The 23160-nt window shown below is 52.0% G+C and overlaps 1 protein-coding gene across 4 annotated transcripts in view; it reads right to left on the bottom strand.

The window, feature by feature from the left end:
* B3GAT1 (beta-1,3-glucuronyltransferase 1) overlaps positions 1–21786 on the bottom strand; it is a 30745-nt gene extending 8959 nt beyond the window's left edge. Inside the window, exons 1-2 of one of the 4 annotated variants that reach the window (XM_015072464.3) lie at positions 21108–21786; positions 109–204 (exon numbers count right to left, since the gene is read on the bottom strand). In XM_015072464.3, the coding sequence (XP_014927950.2) occupies positions 109–112 (4 nt within the window). In that variant the 5' untranslated portion in view covers positions 113–204; positions 21108–21786. Of the gene's footprint in view, positions 1–91; positions 205–873; positions 2367–21107 lie in introns of those variants that run through there. The other 3 variants (XM_015072465.3, XM_053203845.1, XM_053203844.1) reach the window with 3 other exon arrangements.
* Between the last annotated feature and the right edge of the window lie 1374 nt (positions 21787–23160).

Genomic DNA, 23160 nt, shown 5'->3' with positions numbered 1-23160 from the left:
GGCAAGCACAGGGGAGAAAAGAACAGGAATGGGCTGCTCAGGCCAGGCACAGGGAGAGCAGAGAAGCCGAATGTTGGCTAGCAGGTCTTACCAGCGCTCACAACCCACCCATTGTGGAAGCAGGTTTGCAGAGTCCAGCCAGACCGGAGACTGCAAAGGGGTGGCTGTCCAGGGGCACAATCAGGAACCCTGTGAAGTGGACACCTGCAAGAGAGAGCAGAACAGGATGGCCAGAGACCTGGGGGTGGGGGGAGAGATGCCCAGAAGGGCAGGGCCTGGCTGCAGGGTTCACAGCATTGGCGTTTTCATAGTGGAGACTGCACTGCCTTCTCCCTGAGGACTGCTTTGGCCAGCCTCTGTCCCCCACAGGCATGGGGACAAGGTGCTGCCCAGTTACATGAGTCAGCAGGGCACAGAGGTTAAGGGCACGGCTTTCAGACACACAAGTCTTGGTTTAAACCCCAACTCTGCCACCAACAAGCCATATGCCCTTTACCAAGTTATGGCAACTGTTTCTGCCTCTATTTTCTCATCTATGAAATAGGGTACTATCACTACCTATGTCACAAGGCTCAGAATTAAATGTTAACCTCACAAAAGCCACAGAATGGTGCCTGGTGTATATATATGTACTGAGTGCTCAAGATGCATTGGCTACTCTGGTGTCCACGTTTGTGTCCAGATGGTTTCTTCATAGCCTAGATAAAGGGGTAGGCGTTGGGGTGAGGGCCAACAGATGTTTTGGGGACAGGCCCTGGGAGTACATGCAGCAAGTGCCTTCTCTTTGTCGATGTCAATAGGAAATTCTCATGAATTCTGCATAGCTTGGGTATCAGCAAGGTGAAGAGATGGTCCCTGTGGGGGCTGCCATACCCTGAGGAGACGGAACTCAAAATAGCAGCAACAGGAGCCCTGGGAGAGACACCCCTTCGGTGAGTAGGGTGAGCCTGCTTGAATTTCTTCTCAGTTCTGCAGAGGGTCCGTCAGCAGCATCCTTCTCTGGGGCTTGTTGTCTTGTGTGACAAAGAGAGCACACACAGAGCCCTCACAACCACCATGGAAACTGTCAGATCCTATTCTCTGCCTTCCTTGTCCCTTCTCTGCTGAACCCTGTGTAAGATACAGATGGGATCTGCAAAGGGGGTGGGGAAATGTCAGTCCTGGGAAGTCCAAGGCTGGTCCTGGCATGCTCACCACTTCTAGTGTCCAGCACTGTGCAGTGACATCCCTTAGAGAGGCCAGCTGCCCAATCCAGCCCCAGGTAGCACATGCTTTCCATCTCTGGCAGCATCAGGAGCCATGGCTAAGGAGAATTTTGCCCCCCACCTCCCAATCCCAGATTTGGAAACAGTGTGTTTCTCTGTCCTTGTCTAGTTCTCTCTCCAAATAGTTTTGTCACCTTGTGGAGGAACCAGTTATGTCTTCCAGTAAAGAGCACTGTGGTTTCCAGGGTCAGTCAGCATGTTGCAGCCAACCACTTACCACCAGGGGCCTGCTCTGCCTCCACTGTCTCCTCGTAGGCAGGAGGTAAACAGGCTACCCCAACTTCTCAGGGAAATGGAAGATCCACTGAGGTTAAATGTTACTGGCAGGGACAAATGATGTGGACACAGACCAGGGAGAATAATTCTGGGGTATGTGCTGTGTCTCCTACAAACTCCTCTTCCACTGCCCCTCCAGGTGACAGAGCCCAGTGTCCACCCCAGGAGGCCTGTCTGGATCTCATGTACTAAGTATGATGAAATGGAGTGACCTCATGCCACCCTCAGCCCCAGCCCAATTTCCCCACTCCAAGGTCACTGACTAGGCTGCAAAGGGCTGAGTCAGGGGCTTGGTTTGGCTGGGCCATCTTAGGCCACATTTGATGGGAGACAAGGGAGCTTCTAAGAGGTCTAGCTGAGAGATTTCCTTTGGGTTCTTAGTGACTCAAAAAGAGCTTTTCCAAATGTCCTTCATCTTGGGGAGGGTCCTAATTCCAGGATGGAGAAAGTAACAGAGAGGCAAGCTCCATGCCAATTTGTTGTGTGCATATCCAGCCTGCTCATGGTGCAGGTGCCTGCATCTGTACCTTTTTTTTTAATGGGCAGCCTCTTTATGCCAAGTCTCTTTCCTCTTGTACCTGCTCAACCTCCTGCTTGTCTGCTTGGGCTGTCATTAGTAATAACAAGCTGTTATGTAGCACTTGGTGGTGTCCAGAAATGACACTCAATACTTCATGTTCGATCCTCATGGTCCGCTGGCCATAGGTGCTGTTGTAACCCCATTTCACAAGGAAATCATTGATGCCCAGTGAGGATCAGTGACTTGTCTGAAGTTGCAATCAATAAGGTCATGGTTGGCCCAGACATAAGTCCAGGCCCTTTGGCTCTATGCTGTTGGCAGGAGTGTGGGAAGAGAGGTTCCAGGCTCAAGAGCCTAGAATCCAGCTCAGGTGCAGGGTAACCACAGGTCCACACACAGGCCCTGGCCAAGAACTGCTTCACAGCCACACTCCTCCATGAAAGTTGTCTGCTCTGTGGGGTCCCAGCAGCTCCCTGGAGGTGGGAGCAGGCAGCAGGTTTGGGGTGAGGAAGGATGCAGTCAAGTGTACATGAGGGCTCTGGAGAGACCGTTCTGATCCCATCCAGTCTTTTTGGTCAAAACATCTATGAAAGGAAAGGAAGGATGGGATGAGGGAGAAAAGCTCTAAAAATAAACTTAGCAATAAACCCAGTTGTGCATTAATTACTCTGGAAGCCATTATGGCTTGAAAACCCCATAACTTTAATGGAGGCTATTATAAGCATAGTAGCAAAATCGTGGAGCTAATTACCAGGCAGTTGTTAAGCAGCACAGAGAGAGCCCCCAGCCTTAGAGAAAGCCAGCTAGCCAGCAGGGGGCAGGTTTATGGGAAATGGGGCTGGGGGCAGGGGAGGCAGCTGGGGGCTGCACTTACCCCTATTGCAGATCTGTAGACGGGACTGCAAGGGTGGCCTCCTCACCACAGCCTGCTGCTTCTGCCTGTGCCTTGGTGGAAAGGCAGTAGCTAGACTGTGGTCACAGGTTCAGACCCCAGAATTGCTCTGTGCCCTTGCTGGCTAGGGCAGAAGAATCAACATGAAGATGGAGCAGGGGCTTGGCCACACCCCAGAGGCCAGCAGAGAGGAGGTGGCAAGAGCAGGGAGAATGGGATGTTTGAGGAAGTGTTGGGTGGAGGCTGCGAGGGGTGCCTGACAGGAAACTGCAGGGACCTGGTGGGGCTATGATTCCCCACCTGATACTTATCACTCATATCTGTGAGCAACCTCAATTGTCATTTGTCCCCCAGTAAGTGCAGATATGTGGAGGCCCTTCCACCCTCAGAAGCCTTCACTGGACACAAAGGCTGTGATGTGGGTGGAGAATATAAGGTCGAGTGGGGGATGGTCATTTGGCGACAAAAGCAGAGCACTTGGAGGCAGTGGTAGGGAGATGGGGCAGCAATGGCCTGGACAGTGCTCTGGGTAGTGGACAGTGTCCCCCTTCACTGGGGAACTGGGTTCCATTGCTTGCCCTCCTTGGCCTCCACCTTCATCTTAAAATACAGAGGCTGGATTGGGAGAGTTCTAATGAATTTTTAGTTTTGCCATTTTAGCAATGTGAGGTTGAAACAGGCCTCCATGAAGATGAAGAAGTGTTCTATATGAGAACAGTGGGGGTCATGTAGGCATTCAAGGCTGGAAGTCAACCTAGCAACTTTTCATGGAACGTAGTCATGATTTAAGTACCAATTAGCTATGATGATTGGCCATGTCTGGAAAGACATAGGAATTTGTCTATGGGTTTTAGGGTGTCATAGGCTGTGTGTGAGAACTAGGTTCCCTGGGTATGGGAACTCAGATGGAACTTCCCAAGACTGGGGGCAGAGCCAGTCAGGCTGGACAGGAGATGCTGGGCCTGGGGTGGCAGAGCTAGATCCATGTTGGCTTCAAGGCTGGATGATTCTAAATGCAAGGAAAGTTTCCTTCTGAGCCTACAGGTGTTCAGATGAAAACCTCATCAATGCCCCTAGTTGCTGAAGAGGAGGCTTATTTAATCAGATTCAACAAATATTAACTCAGCATCTGTAGTAGGCAAATACTGTGTTAGGTTCTATGGGCAATGCAGCAGCATGGGGGAGGGAGGCAAGGGTTTCCTTCCAGCATCTCACAGCCCAGAGGGAAGGAGGAACTTTACACAGGTGTCTGTGAGGCTCCCACAACATCACTCAGGGTGATGTGTGATGAGTTCTAATGTTGCAGAGTGTGTGTGTGTGATGGAGACTAGTCACAAACAAACTCAGAAACCATCCAAGACTGACATCATTTGTCAGTTGGTCAAAGGAATCCATTAAAGTGAAGAGTCCTTCAAAATGCACACATAGAATACACATTTCAACTTAAGCAACTTTTAAATAGCTAAGAGCTCAATAAATGATGTTTTCCCATTACTACACAATAATGTGGTCATTTTTCACAAACCCAAACCACCCAGCACTGGGTAGCTTGCAGCACTTCTGCTTTTTTGACACAGGGCCGAGGCTCTTTCTTGGGCCAAGGGACAGTTGAGGTGAGTCCCATGTTGCCTTTCTGACATCATCTACACCATAGTGCCCTGCCTGTGACCTCCAGTGTGGGTTTCTTTGAAGTAGTCTGAGACCTGAAGGACACTTGGTGAACAATTCAAGTGCAGTATGCTTTAAAGTTTTTATGACTTTTCCAACCAATCCTCACCTAATTTTGAGAATTTTTCCCTAGATGCATCTTATGGAGTCCTTTGAGAGCATTCAACTTAAGTTTTCATAGAAACAGCATATTTATTTCTTTCCAGTTCATGTTTCATGGTTTGTATAATATCCCACGATGGTGACAGCAAGCATGCCCATTGTAAACTGTTCAGGAACAAACACTATGGACTCTCAGCAAGTATGCAGCTTGGCTAGTATAAGCACAGGGAGGGGGGACACCAGAGGGGAGGTCCAGCATTATGCTTGCACACACATCTGTTAGTGTGCTTTACAAATGGAATGGATAGCATCAGTAGTATGCTAAGCCAATTGAGGAAAGTCTTGGTTAGGAGAGCTTCTGCTGTATGTGTGAAGCCATCCTCTGTCATCTGGAAGCCTGAGTCCCCCTGGGGCTGACGAGACAGATGCTGAAGCCTCCCCATACAGAAGCATAACCAGCTCCACTGGTTGGGGGCCCAGAAGGAGGTTGGGGTAGTCAGAGGGGGATGGGGAAGCTAGGATGGCTAGGGAAGGCACCAGACCTTTGAGCATGGGAGCAGGGATGTGGTAATAGGAGGCAGAAAGTGGGGAAGTTTTAAAAGAAGATAGTGGGAAGGATGCTGGTCAAGGCTCCAGCTTTACCCTCTAGCCCCAGACAGTGCCTCTCTCAGAGGGGCAGAGACTTTGTCCCAAAGACCTGCAAGAGCCCCTAATGGGATCAAGGGATTAGTATTGATTCTGCTGCCGTTGCTCAGGAAAAGCCCAATGCCAGAGCTAATCATTGCCTGGGCCAGTCAATCCATACTTCATTAACCCGGCCTCAGTCTTCTGCCACCCCTGGCCACCCCCATGTTCCATCCCCAAACCTGGCCCTGGCTTCCAGCCACCAGCTCCTGCTGGGGAACAGGACACAGGCACTGGCCTCTCTCCACCCACCATCCCCCAGAACACTCATGGTGGAGGTATCCAAGTAGCGTCTTTGCCCAGGCCTCCTGATCCTTTTCCTCCTCCCTTTCCCCCATGACTTGGAGGGAGGGATGGGTGTTCCACCACTCATTCCACTCAGAAGAAGTGAAGGTACTGTGGGACACCTGGTTGGAACTGCAAGCCTTCCCAGTAACAGCCCTATGCTGGGCCAACAGGATTCATTTTCCTTTGATCTTCACAACAGCCCTATGAAGCAGGCAGGAAAACTCTACATATGAGGAAACCAAGGCTGTGTGGCCAAAGGTCGCCGCCAAAGTCAGTCTCTGGCAGAGTTCATGCTCAAGCCTTTGGACTCTCAATCAGTGTGCCCCACATGCCCATGCTGCCTCCCTTCCTGCAGGCCTGGTGCTGCCTCCTGGCTTACCCATCTGGCACTTCTGCCCCAGGGACAGAGCTTCCTGAGCTTGTGGGGGCCCAGTCCTGGCCTGCCCTCCTCGTGGTCAGGTTGAGTGTCCCAGGAAGGGGCTCCCTTACCCTGCTTTCATGATGTGGTGCTGAGGAGAGGAAGACCCAGGCTCTGGGGAGGTCTGTGTCCTGCCTCAGGGCCTGGCTACTGCTGGCTCTCACTCCTGGATACTTCCGATAGGAAGAGTGGCATAGATTCCAGATCTTGCACCATCTTGTTCCTTTCTAGCTGGGAAAACCAAGCCAAGGGCTTGGGCAGAGGAAGTATTAGTTCAGTTCAGGTTTGGCATAAAGCACACTTTTATGCTTTGGTTTTCTTCCAGCCCAACAGTGTCAGAAAATGCAACTCATGGTTTGTTTGTTTTAGGTAGCTCCTTTGTTTCTTTTTTTGTTTTTTCTGAAACAGCCTTTCAACTCAATTTGGATTATGAATCAGTAAGAAATGAAAATTGGGGTTTGGTTTTGTGTGGTATTCTGCAAGGTAAAGTCCATTCTGGTTCACTGCAGGAATTTAAACAGAACAAGAGATTGGCCCCAGCTGGTTTCATTGAAGTTCCCTGAATCATGTAGCTTGTGGGCTTCAGTCAGAGAGGCATCCACTCATCCCAGAGCCTCCAGGCAGGAGGCTCTTAGAGAAAAAAATCAAATGCTTCATTTTGTGGGGACATTAGTTGCTACTGTCAGTTGGTGCTGGCCTAGGCTGGGGCCCAAGCACACAGATGACCCCAGCTTGGTCCTTCAAGAGTGGGGACAGCAGGGAGGGCGCAGTGGCCAGGGAGACAGCTAGTTGGAGGACATATGCCTGACGGAGGGTTGTGGAGAGTTGGGTAGTGGCCGGCAAGGCCCATGGGCACCCCCCTGAAGAGCTAGCATGTGGCAAGTTGTGAGGGTTGACTGTAGGGGGCTAGTGGGCAAGGCATTCCGCAGGTGTGTGCTAATCACTGGCAGGACAATGGAGAGTACAAGTCAGGCAAACTGCTGCACATGGCCACAGAGCCCTGCAGTAAGGGTCACACTTTGGAGTGTGGGACTTTGGGGAGCAGTCCAAAGAGCCCTGTGGCACAGCTTCCAGCATAGCATTCTGCATTTGGCTGGGGCCTTGGGGCCCAGGGAGGGCTCTGGGCCTGCAAAGTGCCACCACCCTCACCTCCTTTACCTTCCCTTCCATGTCATCTTTCCATCCTCGCCCCAGGCCTGTTCTGGCAGCCATGCCAGCATTTTGAAGGGAAGGTCAACTGCTGCCTAGCAAGTCTTCATATACTTAGCTGCTTAAAATGACACACGTCTACTCTCTTCAGTTTCTGTGGCTCAGGAGCACAGACATGGCTCAGGGGCTCACAAGGTTGCAGTGTACTGTCTGGGCTGCACTCTCCTTGGGGGGCTCACTGGGGAGGAACCTGCTTCTAGGCTCAAGCTATTGGCAGAGTCCTCTGCCTTTCAGGCATAGGACTCAGGGCCACTCTCCCTGCTGGCTGTTGTCTGGGACTGCCCTCAATGCCTAGAGGCCGCCCGAAGTTCCTTGCCATATAGGTTTCTCCAATATAAATACTTACTCCATCAGGCCAGCAAGGGAGGGGGGTGGGATCTAGAGCAAGTCTGCCAATGGGACAGAGTCCTACATAACAAAATATGGGAGTGACATCCCATCACTTCTGCTACATCCTACTGGTTAGAGGGTGGTCACAGGTGCCATCCACACCAAAGGGGAAGAAGTTACACAAAGGACAAACAGCAGCAGTCAGGAGATGTGGTGGAGGGAGGACACCTTAGAGTCTGTCCACCAAAACAAGGAGGCCTGGTCTCCACTCTGGACCCTCAGCTCCTGTTTGGCCCCTGTAGCTCCTGAGGGTAACAGCAGGTTCTAACCATAGTCACAGCCTTCTGTTGCCTCCCTCCCATCTTTCTTTGCTCTTTTCTGCCCAGAAGAGTGGCACACAGTTGGACAAGTAGTGAAGAGCCTGTGCCCTGGAGCCAACAGCCCTGGGCACAATACTAGAGGCTTTCATCATCTGCTGTGTGACTTGGGCAAGGTAATCTCTCTGGGCCTTGGTTTTCCATCTGTAAAATGGGAATAAAAATAGTGCATCCCTCACTAGGGTTGTTAGGGTAATTAGGCAAAATAAGTTTAAACTATCTGACCCATGATTGGTGCCAATAAAAGCAGCTATTTGCAACTGCCAAACTTACTTACAGCCCAGAAGGGGGCATGAGATGGATCTGCTTGGCCTTGCTTCTCTCCAACTCCCTCCAGCTGAACTGGCTGCTGGAAGGCAGGGTGGGAGCCACAGATCCTGAAAGCCCCATATCACCCCCGAAGGAGGAGGCAGTGAGGAAGGGTGGCTGGGATAGTCAGAACGGACACCTCCCTTCCTCAAGTGCTAACATTGGCCTTACACAGTGTGAGGACATTGATAACTACCTATGATTTCTCTTAGCCTCAGTTTCCCCATCTCCAGTGTGGAGTTGTTATGCCTCTTTTATTGTCTGGCATATTCCACTGTGACCTTAAATACAACATGACTAAGATTCAAGTATCATCTTTCTTCCTAGAGCAGCTCCCCATCCCTTCCTTCTTTCTGTCATCCATCTTCTGCCAATATAAAAATCCCAGAAATGCCCTGGATCCCTCCCCCTCTTCACATAAGATGGGCCTCAGCTCCTTTGGCCTGGCCTGCCCCTAGGCCTTGAGCTGCATCCCTCCAATACAGGTCTGGGTCATATCTTTGCTCCCACAGCCACCCATTGTGATCTTTCTTCAGATTCCAGCCCACTGCCTGACCCTCACCCCCATACTGACTTGCTCACACTCAAAACCTTTTGCATCTCCTGCTGACTGTAACTTACTTAGCTTGGCATTCAAGGCTCTTTGCCATGTGGCCCAGTCCACTGCTCTAGCTGCACCCTCTTCTATTTCCTATCCACTTTCTGTCCACAGCAGTCTCTGGCCTCTACCATCCAGAGCCTTCTCCTCTCCCTGCACTACTTGGGGAAGTTCTGGTAGCTAGAAGACCTACTTGGTTCATTCAGATGGTAATTGCCCATTCCCATCTAGGGCCAGTGTCTGAGCCAGCCCCAAGAGAAGAGGTCTCAATTTAGAGTCAAGATGCCCAAAGAGCAAGCAAGGCCTGGCTCTCACAAGCTAGCATCTCCCTTATTTCCTTCCACCTGCAACCTTGCTTCTTCACCTTGGCCTCTGACCCCTGCTGTCCCTCTTTGCCAGACCTCTGCCATCACCCAGCATGGTACGTGTGTACCTGACCCTGCTGGCTGTCACAGCTCCTTATCCTGTGATAGTCTGAGTATCAATTTGGTGTTTGTGGCCTCTCACCTCTTACCACCCTCTGTAAACTGACTGGGGAAGATGTCAGCCTGGTAAAGGTGACTGAGATACCCTGCTCCCCATCCTCCTGAATTTGTAATTTCACTCAGGAGAATGGCCGGACTGAGTCTTCCATTCTGACAAGTCACCAAGGCTGTGTCAGCTAACTACACAGCACCCCTTCAGAGTGATTTAACAGGGCAGCAAGTTATTTCACACACACACCTGAATGTAGAACTGTGCTCATGGCCAGCACACCATCTGAATGAATGCACATGTGTTCATGGGCACATGTACACACACTCTTGGCTGGGTTTGGTTATTGCTTCTGAGTCCTTCTGGAGAATCCCATGATTGGGTCTCTGTTCAAAGGACGGATTACCTTGTGTGCCCTTGGCATCCAATGGCCCCAGATCCTAGAACATAGAGGTGGACAGGCCAATTTACCTTCTTTGTGGTGCTGTGGGTAGGGGGCAGCCTCCCCTAAAAACTACTGATAAAATGACTCATCCCGATAGGGACCTGTAACTTCCCAAATGATTTCATACTGGTGATCTCATTTAATCAATAAATCCTTGTAATTCCAAAGTTTTATTGATGTTTTACAGATGAAGAAAACTGAGGCACAGGGCATTGAGTGTCCAGGCATCCTGGGTCCAGTGAGACAGCGGCTCAGCCTCATGTCTGTCTGAGACCTGCTCCCTAGGTGGAAGTGACCCTCACAGGGGCCAGGCAGCGCAGCTGTGACACCTCTCCTGGTCCAAGCTCACTGCTGGCTGCCTTCCAGGGACATGCTCTCACCTCTTCACTGGGCTCAGTGGAAACTAGGGCTCCTCCTCCTGGCCTGCATGCCTATACTGGGCATCTGTGCTTAAGTCACCTCCCTTGACCCTGTCCATCAGAGTGGGTGTGACCATGTATTTTATTACCAAAAACAGGGCCCTCCAGACCATGCTGAAGTGATAAAACAACAGGAGTCAATGCATCAGGAATAGACATGCTCAGGGACTGTTCTGGGCACAGTGGGCAGTGGTCCCCTTAACTGGAGCCTGCTAACACTCAGTATGTGGTGCCCAGCTATGCGTATGAGTGCCAAGTTTGGACCCAGTGCTTCTCCTGATTCTGCCAACTCCCAGAATTGGATCTTTGCTCCTGCATGAAGCACAAATCAACATACTTGCTTTGTTCTGTGAGCAAATCCAGAACAGCTCCTCTGTCCTCTGCATCATGAGCTGTGGGAGCACTGGAGTTCTCACTCACAGTTGCTAGGACACCTCCCCATATCCTCTGCCTGCCCTGTCCTCACCTCACCCTCTTGGAGACAGGGGTGCAGAACTGGCAATGCATATCACCCTGGCACAAGTCGAGGTTGCACCAGGATACTGTCCAGCCTTGGATTCCACGTATGGTTACAGAAAAATGCTTGTGAGCCTTTCCTGCCCAGCTTGCCGCAATACTTAGTGAGCTCTGTGAGAGGTGCAGAGAAGCTCAGGACGTGTGGTGGGGCCTTGCCTCCAAGTGGCACACACTCATGGGGTCACGCCACCACAGGTACCTGCTTGAGTGGGGATGAGGGCAATAGGAGTGGAGGGCTCAGCAGATTCCAATACAAGATGAACAGTAGGGGCTAGTGGGACAAGACAAGCAAATCATCAGTTGCTAGTGGAATAGCGGTCAAGAACCACACAGGTATGACCCTCCTTTTCTGCCAGCCTAGCAGCAGCAGTGGGGATGGTCTGCTCCCTGCTGAGGCTGAGGTTAGAGAACAGTCTGGAACCCAGAAAGACCATGGTACCCTAGCATCCTGGGCTTTGGGAGCTGGGAGGGCACAGCTCTCATCTCATTGGCCCTCAATTACAGAGGTGGCCCAGGGAGGATGAAACAAGCCCAGTGCTGGCCTCAGTGGATGCGAAGCACTTGTTGCAATGAGGGTCCACATTATGGAGCCTGGCACAGGACATGGTGACTGACTTGGCATCCATTAGATCCCTGCAGACCAGCAGGCAGGGCATGTGACCAGGGCCTAGGGACTGGAACCAAGCAGGCCAGGTAACCTGAGGGTCGATGGTGAGGGTGGACTGGGATAGCCATGCAGAGCCTCTCAGACTGTGGGTGATGCTGGCATTCAGACACCTTCCAGGGAGGGTGAAAGCAGCCAATGCTAGTCTGTCCCCATAGCACCATCTTTCCCACCCTCATGTCGTTCAGGCTGCTGTCTGTCTCGGTTTCTCTTGGAGCTGATGTCTACATAGTTCTGGGTGAGGGTGCTGACTAGGTGAGACCATCCTGAGCTCTATGCCCTCAGGCTGCCCTTCCTTCTTTGAAGCCTTCCCCAGCCATGCTCTTCTCCAGGCCTGAGCACTCAGTGTCCATGCAGTGAAGGTTCAGCCCTGTAACCTTCTGTGCACTTGTTGTTTTTCATGTTTGTCTCCAGCTTCTAGGCCATGGGTTCCCCTGGGGGCACCAGGTCTTACTTAAGTACCTCTGGATCCCACCACAGAATCCAGGCCCTGACACAAAGCAGAAGCTGCACCAATACCCCTGTGACTCAGTTTTCTTATCTGTAACTCTTACTGGGCTATTTTTGGGATCAGATGAAGGAATCCATGGAAAAATCTAGCATGGGGCCTGCATACAATTAACACTAAAAATGTCAGATAATGTAAAGTAAAAGAGTAATTATAACCACCACCACCACCTTGTTTTAAGATTCAGCTGAATTCAAGAGCCTGAAAAAGAAGGGGAAGAGAGAGGTGAGCACTGACCAGCCTCTGGGGCAGCTTTTCTAGCAGATTCCTCCCTCCATGGACAAGGCTGTGCTGAGACTGGACTCCACAATAAGCAGGCACATTGGCATGCAGCAGTGTGATAAACAAAGGTGCAAGTGTGCAGTGGCCTGGAGAAGGCAGACTTGCCACACACACAGAGAGGCCATGTCCTGGAAACCTGGCGCCCTGGCCCTGGCCCCTCTAGCCCCGTGCTGACCTCCAGGTCACCTCCAGCCCACTACAGAGTTTATAAGCTCTTTCACATACAGTTGCCCATGGCTGCCTTTCTGCACAGCTCCCTTGGGAAGGCACTTCTTTCCTTGCTCCTCTTTCACAGATTTGGAAGCTAAGCTCAGAACTGAGAGGCTGTGCTATGGGTAGATGGCCAGGGCCTGTCCTGGTATTGGGACACCTCCTGGTGCTGCCTCCCAACATCAGTTCCATGTTTCTGCCCAATCCCCTGAGACACACACTTAGGCAAGGACTGGGGATGTTGGAAGGTCAGGTGCCCCCTCTTCTCTTTTCCTGCTTCCAGAGCTCTCAGAGAATGGAGACTCTCACAGCATTGGGGCTGACAGTTGGCCATCAGCAGGGGTCTAGGGCCATGCACCTATGGGCCCCCTCATTCCCTGGCTTTTCTCCCCTGGAAGCAGGCCGGGTGCCTGGAAAGCTTCATCTTCCACCTCGGAGGCTGCCCAACTTTCTCTCTTACTTGTACCTTATCCTTTAGATCCCTCCTGGTATCAGCTAACCCTGTTGACTGGATGAGGAATAGTTAAGGAAAGGTGTTGAAGGTGGTTGGGTACGGGGAGCCCAGCCTCAGAAGGCCTGGGAGTCCAGAGTGGACAGTGTGTGTTCCCCCTGTGAGCAGGCAGGCGTGAATGTGATGAATGGAGGATCCCTAAATCTCAGTCCCCCAGATGGTAGATTATGCTGACATTATCTATATGTTTTACCGACTGTGTATTATATAGCTAGCAGCAGGGTGGCTATGGATCATAAAGATGGAGCCTTAACAGCACAAAGCCATGTGCTAAGGTAGGCTTGCCACATACACAGGAGCTCTCTGAGGTCACCAAGGGCTCCTGCCCCCAGGGAAGAGCTCTGGGTGTACAGGGAAGATTTCTCTCTCAGGGTCCTGAGAAGGTGGCATGTAGGGAGGGGTTTGGGACAGGATTTTGGCATCCCTTCACTGGCAGGTACCTCTGCCTAGAATGTTTTTCTCCTCATTATTCCTCAGTGCACTGAGCTCCTGTTTAACCTTCAAGGACTGGGCCAGGTGCACTTCTCCTGGGGAATGCCACACAGGGGTAGGCATCAAGGATGCTCAGTTGTCAATGGGCAGTGAAGGGAGCAACCGGAGATCCCAAAAAGATACCATTCTCTTCAAATAAAATGGGGCTTCTTTTCTGTGCTCCTATGCTACCTGGCATGTAGGTTAACTCAGAGCATAGAGGTCTCTGCTGGACCCTTATACTGAGACACCCCCTAAATGAGAAGGTCAAGTGGGGAGAACCACCATTACTGAGAACTTTTTGCTCCATGGCCTGGCATCAAAGAACCTGTCAACTGGATGACTGAATAAAATGCAGTTGACATATACAATGGAATATTATTCAGCCTAAGAAAGGAAGGAAATCCTGACCCATGCTGCAATATGGATGAACCTTGAGGACATTATGCTAAGTGAAAGATGCCAGGCACAGAAGGACAAATACTGGATGACCCCACTTACATTAGGTATCTAGAGTAGTCGGACTCAGAAACAGAAGGCAGAACAGTGGTTACCTGGGCCAAGGGAAGGAGAAGTGGAAAGATGTTGTTTAATGAGTATAGTTTCCAATTTTCAAGATGAAAAAGTTCTGGAGATAGATGGTTGCATGGCAATGTGAATGTACTTAATACCACTGAACTCTGAGAAATGGTTAAGATGGTAGATGGTGTGTGTGTGTGTGTGTGTGTGTGTGTGTGTGTGTGTGTGTGTGTAGTACACACACAAAAAAGAACTGGTTATCCAGAGGTCTGGTTAGATCTGTCAACAATGACACGTCCCTTAGGGCCTGCACACTAGGCAGGGTGAGGGGATGGCAGGGCTGGGGGCTTTCATGGCATCAGGGCTGGAGTGGGCACCTGTGTGTAGTACCAAGTGGGGCTGCTGGGTACACCTTCCTGCTGGCTGTCACTGGGGAGCACTGCTGTGTGTACACATACACAGGGCACCCCCCAGAGGTTCCAGATGTGCTGCTAGGAGTGAGCAAGATGTAGTGGAAGAGTGTGTGCACACATACACGGACACACATGAATGCACACACATGCTCACACATGCATGCACACACACACACACACATCCTCATACACTCATGGCAGCTTGCTGTGTCACCCAGTCATGGGGCTTGGGAAGGGACAGAGATGGAGCAGTTGGGGCATTTGTTTCCAGAGAGAGATTTATGAGTGGGAGAAGAAGTTAGTATCAACAAGTGATGAGTTAGGCTAGTAATACTTCAGCTTAAGTTCAGAAACGCTGGCAGAAAAAGAAAATAACATGTCCAGAGGCTGTACGTCAACCTAAACAGGCTGGTGGCATGGACAACCTGCTGCCCAGAAATGAGGCTCCTGGATCCTGGTGTGAGTTCTGGCCAGTCACTCTTTTGGAACAAGGGGTTGTCCTTGGTCCGTGCTCCATGCACTAAGAGGGTAGAGAAGAGAGCACAGGGTACTGAGTGGGGGAAACAAATATATGCCCAGGATGGCCAAAGGGAAGAGGCACCTCCTTGAAGTCCATCATGCGGCCTATTTGGCCTGGATGCATTATTCCATTAACTTTGCCTCCCAGGGGACAGGTCACTAACATCTCTGGGAGTCTGCACGTACCTATTTCCAAGGGCATCAGGATGCTGGTGATGGGGGAGGTGGGCTGAGGAGCATGCCCAGATCTCCTCAGGCTTCAGAAGACATCCCTGAGGAAACCCTCAATCAACCACTGGGAACCCTGAGTGCTTTAGGTCTGGGCTGAGACAACCTCAGTCTCAAGATATCAAGGGCCCCTGGTGGCTCACTCAGCCTGATGATTTCCAGGCTGACCTTATTCCTTTGGTTAGAGTGTGCATGGACACAATACCGGGATAATGGTTCAGTGATTTAATTAAAGTTTTGTATGTATTTTTAATGTGTTGCCTGTGGTCTGAAAGATCTGACCTTCCCTGGGGTCTGTCAGAGATAGCTTGGTTAGTCTTCCCGGGCCATGTGTCAGAGGAGGAGAGAGAAGACTCATCCCAGCCTGTGTGAAAGGGGCCTTGGTGTCTCAAGTGCTGGCCTCTTAGCCCCAGCCTGAGGCTGTTCCTGCTGCCCTGATGTGCATCTCTGTCTTGATAAGAGGGCAGGCGGCTGACAGAGAGGGAGAAGCAGGGAGCTGGGAGACTTAGGTCATGGTCTAGGATAAGGCACTACCATGCTGTGTGACCTGAGATAAGCCAGGAACCTCTCTGGGCATTAGTTTCCTTATCTATAAAAAGAAGGAAGCAACCAAGAATCACAGAATCCAAATTCTGGGCAAAGCCCTGCAGGCTAGATAGTTTTCAGTGTTTATCTGATACTATGTGGCTATGGATGGCAAATTCTTGATTCTCAGACCCATTTCCTCTACCAAGGTAAATGGTATAATTCAGGTAGGGCAATGTTCATATGGCTCCCACTCCTCATATTTTAGATGAGGAAGATGAAGTTCCATGAGATTCTATTACATAGTGAGCTGCTGACATAGCTGTGTCCCTGGGTTAGCCAGCTGATCACCTCATCCTGTCAGGCCAAGGGCCCTTCTCCCTCCTTGCTGCTTCCCTCTGTTGAGCTCAGGACAGTGGCCTCCTAGCTTTCTTTCCCTCAGGACGAGGGTGGGGTTGAGCCCAGGCAAGAGCCCCTTAAGTCTCCTGCTCCATCCTCACTCAGCATGATGCTGGAGGCAGCTGGGGCCTCATTTGCTCATTTTGAACCTCTGGGGGCTTAGGAAATGCTTTTTGGTGAGAGTGGTTCCAATAAAAAGAGAATTTCAGGTGCATCCACTTCCAAAAATGTTAGCTCCTGTTTATCTGGAAGTGTCATGGACAAAGGAAGACATATTCCTCATCTCATTGTATCGCCTCAGGGGTGTGGTGCAGGGGCTATTATTGGGCTACATTCCCATCACAGGTGAGGAGCCTGAGGCTTAGGAAGCAAGGTCACATGCTGACCACTGACAGACCCAGCACCTGGCATCATGCCAGGCATAAAGTAAGCTGTTCAGTGTTTATTAAGTGAATTGTTAAATAAATGAATAGAAATTGCTAGGCAAAGCACTTACTATTGCATGTTCTGGGTGATCACCATGATTAACTGTAATGACTTGCTCTGTCCTCATAAATCTCCTAGTATTATTCCCATTTTTGAGATGATAAATCTGAGGCACAGAGAGGTTAAGTAACATCCCAAGGAGACACAGTTATTAAGTAGCAGAGCAATATTTGAATTTAGCCAGTCAGACTCCAGAGTCCATGCTCTTAGCCATCTCACTAAACCATCTATGTCAAGTCTAGAATGGCACTTTCAGTAGAACTTTCTGTGATGCTGGGAATGTTCTGTATCTGTGCTGTCCAGTATGGTAGCCATTAGCCACATGTGGCTACTGAACTCTTGAAATGTGGCTGCTATGAATGAGGAATTGCCCACTATGGGAGGGAAAGCAGCCCATCCTACATCTAGTGTTGGGCTATGCAGGTTTCTGAATAACGGTCAAATGAATAGTACAGAGTCTTGAGCCTAAAGAGACGTGTGGCCTCAGAGGCCAGATTGCCCACCTGCCTCATAAGGAAGGAAGCAAGACAGAAGTGAAGGAGAGAGGAGAAGGCATGAGCCCAGCCAGAGAGGACTGGCAGAACCAGGTACCCAATCTCAGGTCTGGTACTATAGTTCCACTCCTAATACCCAATATTGCTTTCTTGTCTCTGCTCCCTCCATGCTTCTTCCCTTCATAAAGAGATAATAAGAGCTCACATTTCCCACATACAAGAAGAAAGAAGCCCTGCCCATGGCTCTAATACTTAGCTGTGAGACCCGCAGCCCTGTGGGCAAGGCTTATCCCTAAATCCAGTCAACTCTTGGTGATCCAGACTGAGACTCTCCACTTTTGGGCTTATCGGTGGCAAAGCCCTAATCCCTGCCAGGCACTTTGCTGGGAGGCTGCCTGCCCTGCTGTCAGCTGGTACGCACAGGGAGCACAGACTCATTTTAATATTGGCTGGGGCTGAACCTCATTAGAAAAGTAAATTTGCTGTAGCTGCAAAAAAAAAAAAAAAAAAAAAAAAGCAACCCACATAACCCTTCCAAAAGCTAAATAAAAACCCCTGATTTTGGATTATTTGATGCCTTATGTTCTCAGCACTGGCCCAGAGCCTGGAACACAGTAGGTGCTCAGTCAATGTGTGTGGAAGTGAATGGAATTTTGAGTGATCTCTGTCCACCTTGTCATCTTTCATCATGGATAATAGGAGGTCACAGAGCCAGAGTTCTTCTAAGTTACACAAATTGTTTTAGGGGAGCATTGGCTGATAAATTGGAACAATTACACTGACTACTAATGAGACATCGAAACATTGTTGATGCTGTTTCAAGGAGACACCTAGAGTGTCCTTGCAACACAGGCATGCCCCAGGTGGGCCAGGGGAAGGCCCAGAGTCTGGAGGTGTGGCAAAGCAGATGGGGTGGAACAGCATGGGGGGTGGAGAGACTACAACCATCCCAATGTGACTGGTTTCAGAACTAGCCAGAGAATTGCTACTCCAAATCCTAGAGCCATCCAGATCCTGGAAGAATAGGGGAGGAGGTTATATAAAATAAGTACATAAATTAATATCCATCTAGCACTTCACTTAAAGACAGCCTGGTGAGATGAGGCTTCCTCAATTTACAGGTTTTTAGGAAACCAGGGCTTAGAGGGCTCAGTTTTTCCCACAGTCCACTCAACTAGTCATAGAGGGAACAGAGCTGGGCCCCCCAGGCCTGGCTGAGAGCCTGTGCTCTGCATTGTACTAATTCCTTTCCCCATAATGCTCTTCAGCAGGGTCTCCAAAGTTCTTGTCTGGCAGCCTGGGGGGTCATGAAAGAGGTTTTTCTTTTTCCTTCTCCCCAGAGCCAGTCTCCCCAGAGTCGACACCCTTCCCTACCCTACTTCATCCCAGGACCAGGAGGGGCGGAGGGGCAGGGTCCAGAAGATGGGAGAAACCCTCAGCACTGGGGGATGGACCTGAGCAAGAAGGTCTTCCAGAAGACTCTTGATCCAATAGCCAGTCCCCTTTCTGCCTTTTGGGCCTCCCTCTGAACCACCCCTGCATTCATCAGAGCCATGGAAAGAGCATTCCTCAGGAGACTGTCCTTCTGATTCCCTGAGGAGTCCCCTGCCCAGGCAAATGAGTGCTGATACCTTGGAGCTTGGGAGAGCACTGGACAAACCCCAACTGCACTGCCAGGCAAGCCAGACCTCTGCCTCTGGGCCCCCTGCCCTGTTGTTCTGTGAGCGTGCTTCTGTGTCTTTGTCTGTTGTCTCAGGCTAACTCCTCTGCCTGCCTCAGACTCTCAGATTCCTTCTCTTCCTGAGCCCTGCCTTTGCTTCTCCTTCAGTGTCAGCAGATGGGAGCTCTCAGGCATTTCTATTTCTCTTTTCTAGCCAGACTTAACCAGCATGTTCCCCTACCCTTAAGCCTGACTCCCAGGCAGCTCACCCTACTGCATTTCTCACACTTGCAAAGCTCCTGCCTTGTCTCCTCACCCTATGCTTCACAACAAGAAGTAAAGCCAACTTGTTTCCCTCACCGCTCAAAAACTACTATGGGAAAATCCAGGTCTATCCAGAGGCCTGAGGCAGGGGACTGGGCTAGCCCCACTGGCATCTTCCTCTACAACCCCTGGTCTCTACTGCAGGCTCCAATCCTGTCACTGGAGCTGTCCCACCTCAGTGATTTACCTGCCCCATCCTTCAGGTGGACCAGTTAGTGTCTGCTCATCCAGAAACCTATATGCACATATTCAATCCAGCACATGTAAGCTTCCAACATGCCTAAAAATAGAGTAATTTCCAAGTATGTAGGAACAGGTAGAGAAATGGGCACAGCAAGCCACTTGGCTCCTGTGCTGAATGGGCACACATTCATTAACCCTCCTTCTTCCATTAATGCTGGCGAGCCATCTTGCTCGCACCAAAAGGGGAAGCAGTAAATGGCGTGCAACTCTAGAACCTTTGGGGTGCTGGGGATGGACTTGGCAGAGTAGACAGTGTCCTTGAGGGTCTCATGGGAAGAGTCTTCATTCCATAGGAAGGAAGGGGGGTCTTGTCATTTGGTCCAGTAAGGGCAATAATGGTCACCAGTTAAGCAGGTTCTGGGAGCAAATGTCTCAATCTCTGTGGTGGCTATTGGCAGAGGTAGGGAGACATGAGGCACAGAAAGACAAATCTTAGAAAACCCTACAGCATCAGTCTTGTGAAGCCACTTGCCCCCATAACCCCAGTAACTTAAGAAGCTATGTGCCCCCTGTTTCCACACAAACACATAATAACTTCACAGTGCTATGCACAGGACACTCACACCTGATCCTTTTACAGAGCATGCCACAGAACCCAACCAGGTCCCAACGGGTCCTCCATCCAGACTGGTAACCATGCAGGCAGAGCTGCCCCACCAGCATAGGGCTAGCAACTGTCAGCAGAGGTCCCCTTTGGAGTCCTGTGAATTGGAAATCCCTGGAATCCCTTAGCTCCAGCTTCTACTAGAATTCATCTAAATAGTACATGGCTGGGGAGTCTGGGTGGCTCAGCTGGTTGAGCTTCCGACTTCAACTCAGATCATGATCTTGAGGTTGATGAGTTAGATCCCAGCATCAGGCTCTGTGCTGACAGCTCAGAGCCTGGAGCCTGCTTGGGATTCTGTGTTTCCCTCTCTCTCTGCCCCTCCCCGACTGATGCTCTGTCTCTCTGTTTCAAAAATAAATATAAACATTAAAAAAATTTTTTAAAAATAGTGCATGGGTGACACTAGGCCTGGCTGGGTGGAGGCAGGGGAAGGGGAGGTAGTCAGGACTGTTTGTTGATTGATGTATTATATGTGTGGGGGGGAGGGGGTGTCTCTCTTGACCTTAGTTGCTGGTACCAGGCTGTCACCTCCTTTCCCTGGCACTGTTAGATCCTGTGGCTTCCTCTATTCTTTCCTGCCTCACCTCTCAGCCTCCTTTTCAGAAGTTGTATCCCTCCCTTTGGAGGGATCAGGACCTCAGGCCTAAGCCCAGATGCAGGAGGCTGGGTGGTGAAGCTGGTCATGCCTCCTTCCTCCTGGCTACGATGAGGGTCCCAAGGACCCTTTGTCATCCTTGCCACCTCACAACCTTTCAGTCTCCCCAGCAGAGTTGCAGAGCCTGGGTCCCCTGAAGAGAGTTAACTTGCCAGCGCCTGCAGCCTCAGAGCGACTGGGGATGGCTTTGGGGAGCAGGGGTGCGGCAGGTGTGCGGGCCCCTGACTCCTCCGGGCCACCAGGAACCACCTGCTGAGGTGGAAAGGGACCCAAGATCTAGAAGCCTGCGCCAGTTGTGAGAAGCTGCCGAGAACCAACTCTCCCCTTAAGGCCGACCGGAGGAGGGCAGGCATCGCCCGGGTTTTGTTTCGCAGCCCCCTCGGTAGCAGTGCCTACCAGCCCCGGCCCGTTCCCGGCCGCTTTCCAGCTGCCCCCGCTGCGCGCGCTCTCGCACGCACGCACACACACACACACACACACACACACACACACCACACAGACACACTCGCACCCAAGGAGGACATGGCATGGGTACTGATGGGGACGCATAAAGGGGCTCTGTGCGCGGCGGTGGCTCTCGCGGGCGCGGGGGCACTGACCTGCGGCGGCGAGTCCGGATCGTCCCCGGCGCGGTCCATGGCGGGCGGCGGCCCCTACGCGCCGACTCCGGCGCCCCTTGGCTGCTGCCCTGGGCCGCGCGCACCTCCCTCCCCGGGGGCTCTCGGGCTCCGGGCCCCCGGGGGCCACTTCATAGCCGCGGGGTCCGCGCACCCACCCGCCGCCCCGGCGCGGCTCCTTCTGGGCTCAACGAGGCGGCGGCCGGAGCCTGGGAGCGCGCGGGAGGGCGCAGGCAGGGAGACAGGGGCGGGGGAGCCGGGGAGGGGGAGGCACGGGGCACCGGAGAGGGGGCGAGGCGAGGGAGCCAGGCCCTGGGGACAGCGAGGGGGAGGCGCGGAGCGGCCGGAGCCGAGCCGACAGGGCCAGCGCGGAGTCCCCTCGGCGGCAGCGGATGCGCCGGTGCAGCCGCGGCTCTGACAGCGCCTGCCGCCCCGCCCCCACCCCTTCGTTCCCCACCCCCACTCCCCCTGCCCCCGCCCCCGAGAGCGCGCAAGCTGCTGGCGGGACCCGCGCCGCTAATGGGCGGTACCAACCTCGCCAGCTGAGGCGGGGGGCGCGAGGAGGAGGAGGCGACCCCCCCTCCCGGGATTGGTATCACCCCTCGCCCCCCTACACACTCGCCCTTCCCAGCCCCAACAGCACCAGCTTGAGGAGCTGGAGCAGGGGCTGCGGGCTGGGGCCGAGACAAGCCCGACCTCGGCTCTCTAGAGTTAAAGCTCGCCAGACCCGCTGCCTGCACCCCCATCCCACCCCGCCTCCATCCTGGCTGTTCCTGGCGCCCAGCTTGGCAGCCTTTCTCAAAGGGTGATTGTTTCCGGGCTGGGCAGTTGGGGGGCGGTTCTCTGGGACTGGGAGGCAGAGCTGGGGAGCGGGGAGGGTGCGGCTCCCTCCTCGGTTTCAGGCACCCCGGAGTGGGAGATAGCTGGTGGGGGCAGGGGTACCTGCTGGGATACGGAGCTACCTATGTAGGGTGAAGACGGGGGTCCCTGGGCGCCGGCCAACAGAGCGGCCCCACCTGTGGGCACTGCTGCCTTGTCGAAGGGCATGTCCAGCTGCCGAGTGTCATCTTCAACTCCCTCTCCCACAGTGCCCTGGACATTCCAAAGAGAAAGCAGGGGGGCAATGCGTGGGGTAGAGATGGACTGGGAAGGAACAAGGAGGAGCAGAGATGGAGAGAAGGGGGCCAGCAGGCTATCTAGTAATTTCCCAGGGTTCCTTGGGCAAAGAAGCCCCAGTATATTTCCTGCCTGTGTGTGCCAGGAGGGCCAGGGGAGTGTATGACCAGGGAGTCCTTGTGTATGCATATGTGTGTACATGTGTATATGGGGTGTAGATATAGCCATGGCATGTAGCTATCTATGGAGATACTTCCAAATGCTTTTGTGTCAGGTTGCCAGAGACTTAGAAGCTATCCTTATACCTGTTTTAAGGGTTTGTACCCACAGGCTGGTCTTCCTCCCGGACACCTGTAGTCAAGGCCACCCTGTATCCTCTTCACAGCCCCAGGAGAGGCCAGCTCCTATTGCTGGGGTTCTGGCCATAGCAGGGCCAGAGAATGTCAGTGTTTTTTAGAAGCTCAAATTCTTGCTCAAGGTCTGATGCCTTCTTACCTCCACCAACTCTAGACCCACTGTCAGGCATTGCTGAATTAAAGTTGTACCACCAGTCAATGTGTTTCTATGTACCATGGACTGATGGTGAGAAGCAGGGGACCTCTTTCCCCACCACCTTCCCTCTCCTGGTCAGTACCCAGCCAGGCTCTGCCCTGCTCCTTCCCTGAATATGTGTGGTGGGTGGAGGATGGGGTAGGGGCAGGGGCAGGGGCTTCAGAATCAGCTACTTTGATCAAGATCTTGAGATGTGGAAGGGGCCTCATCGTCCATACCATCTCACAGATATTTGAAAATATAATTAATTACTGCTTCTGGTGACAGCTGTCCCTCCCTCTCATTCCCTCTTCCTTTCCTGTATTTAACAGCCCTCTTCGCCAGCAAGGAAGTTCTTCCAAATCTAACCTGAGTACCTTCTGCTGCA

This window comes from Acinonyx jubatus, chromosome D1, assembly GCF_027475565.1.
Source record: "Acinonyx jubatus isolate Ajub_Pintada_27869175 chromosome D1, VMU_Ajub_asm_v1.0, whole genome shotgun sequence".
NCBI lineage: Eukaryota > Metazoa > Chordata > Mammalia > Carnivora > Felidae > Acinonyx > Acinonyx jubatus.
The sequence above is the reverse complement of the archived record's forward strand: the minus strand, read 5'-3'. Positions and strand labels throughout refer to the sequence as shown.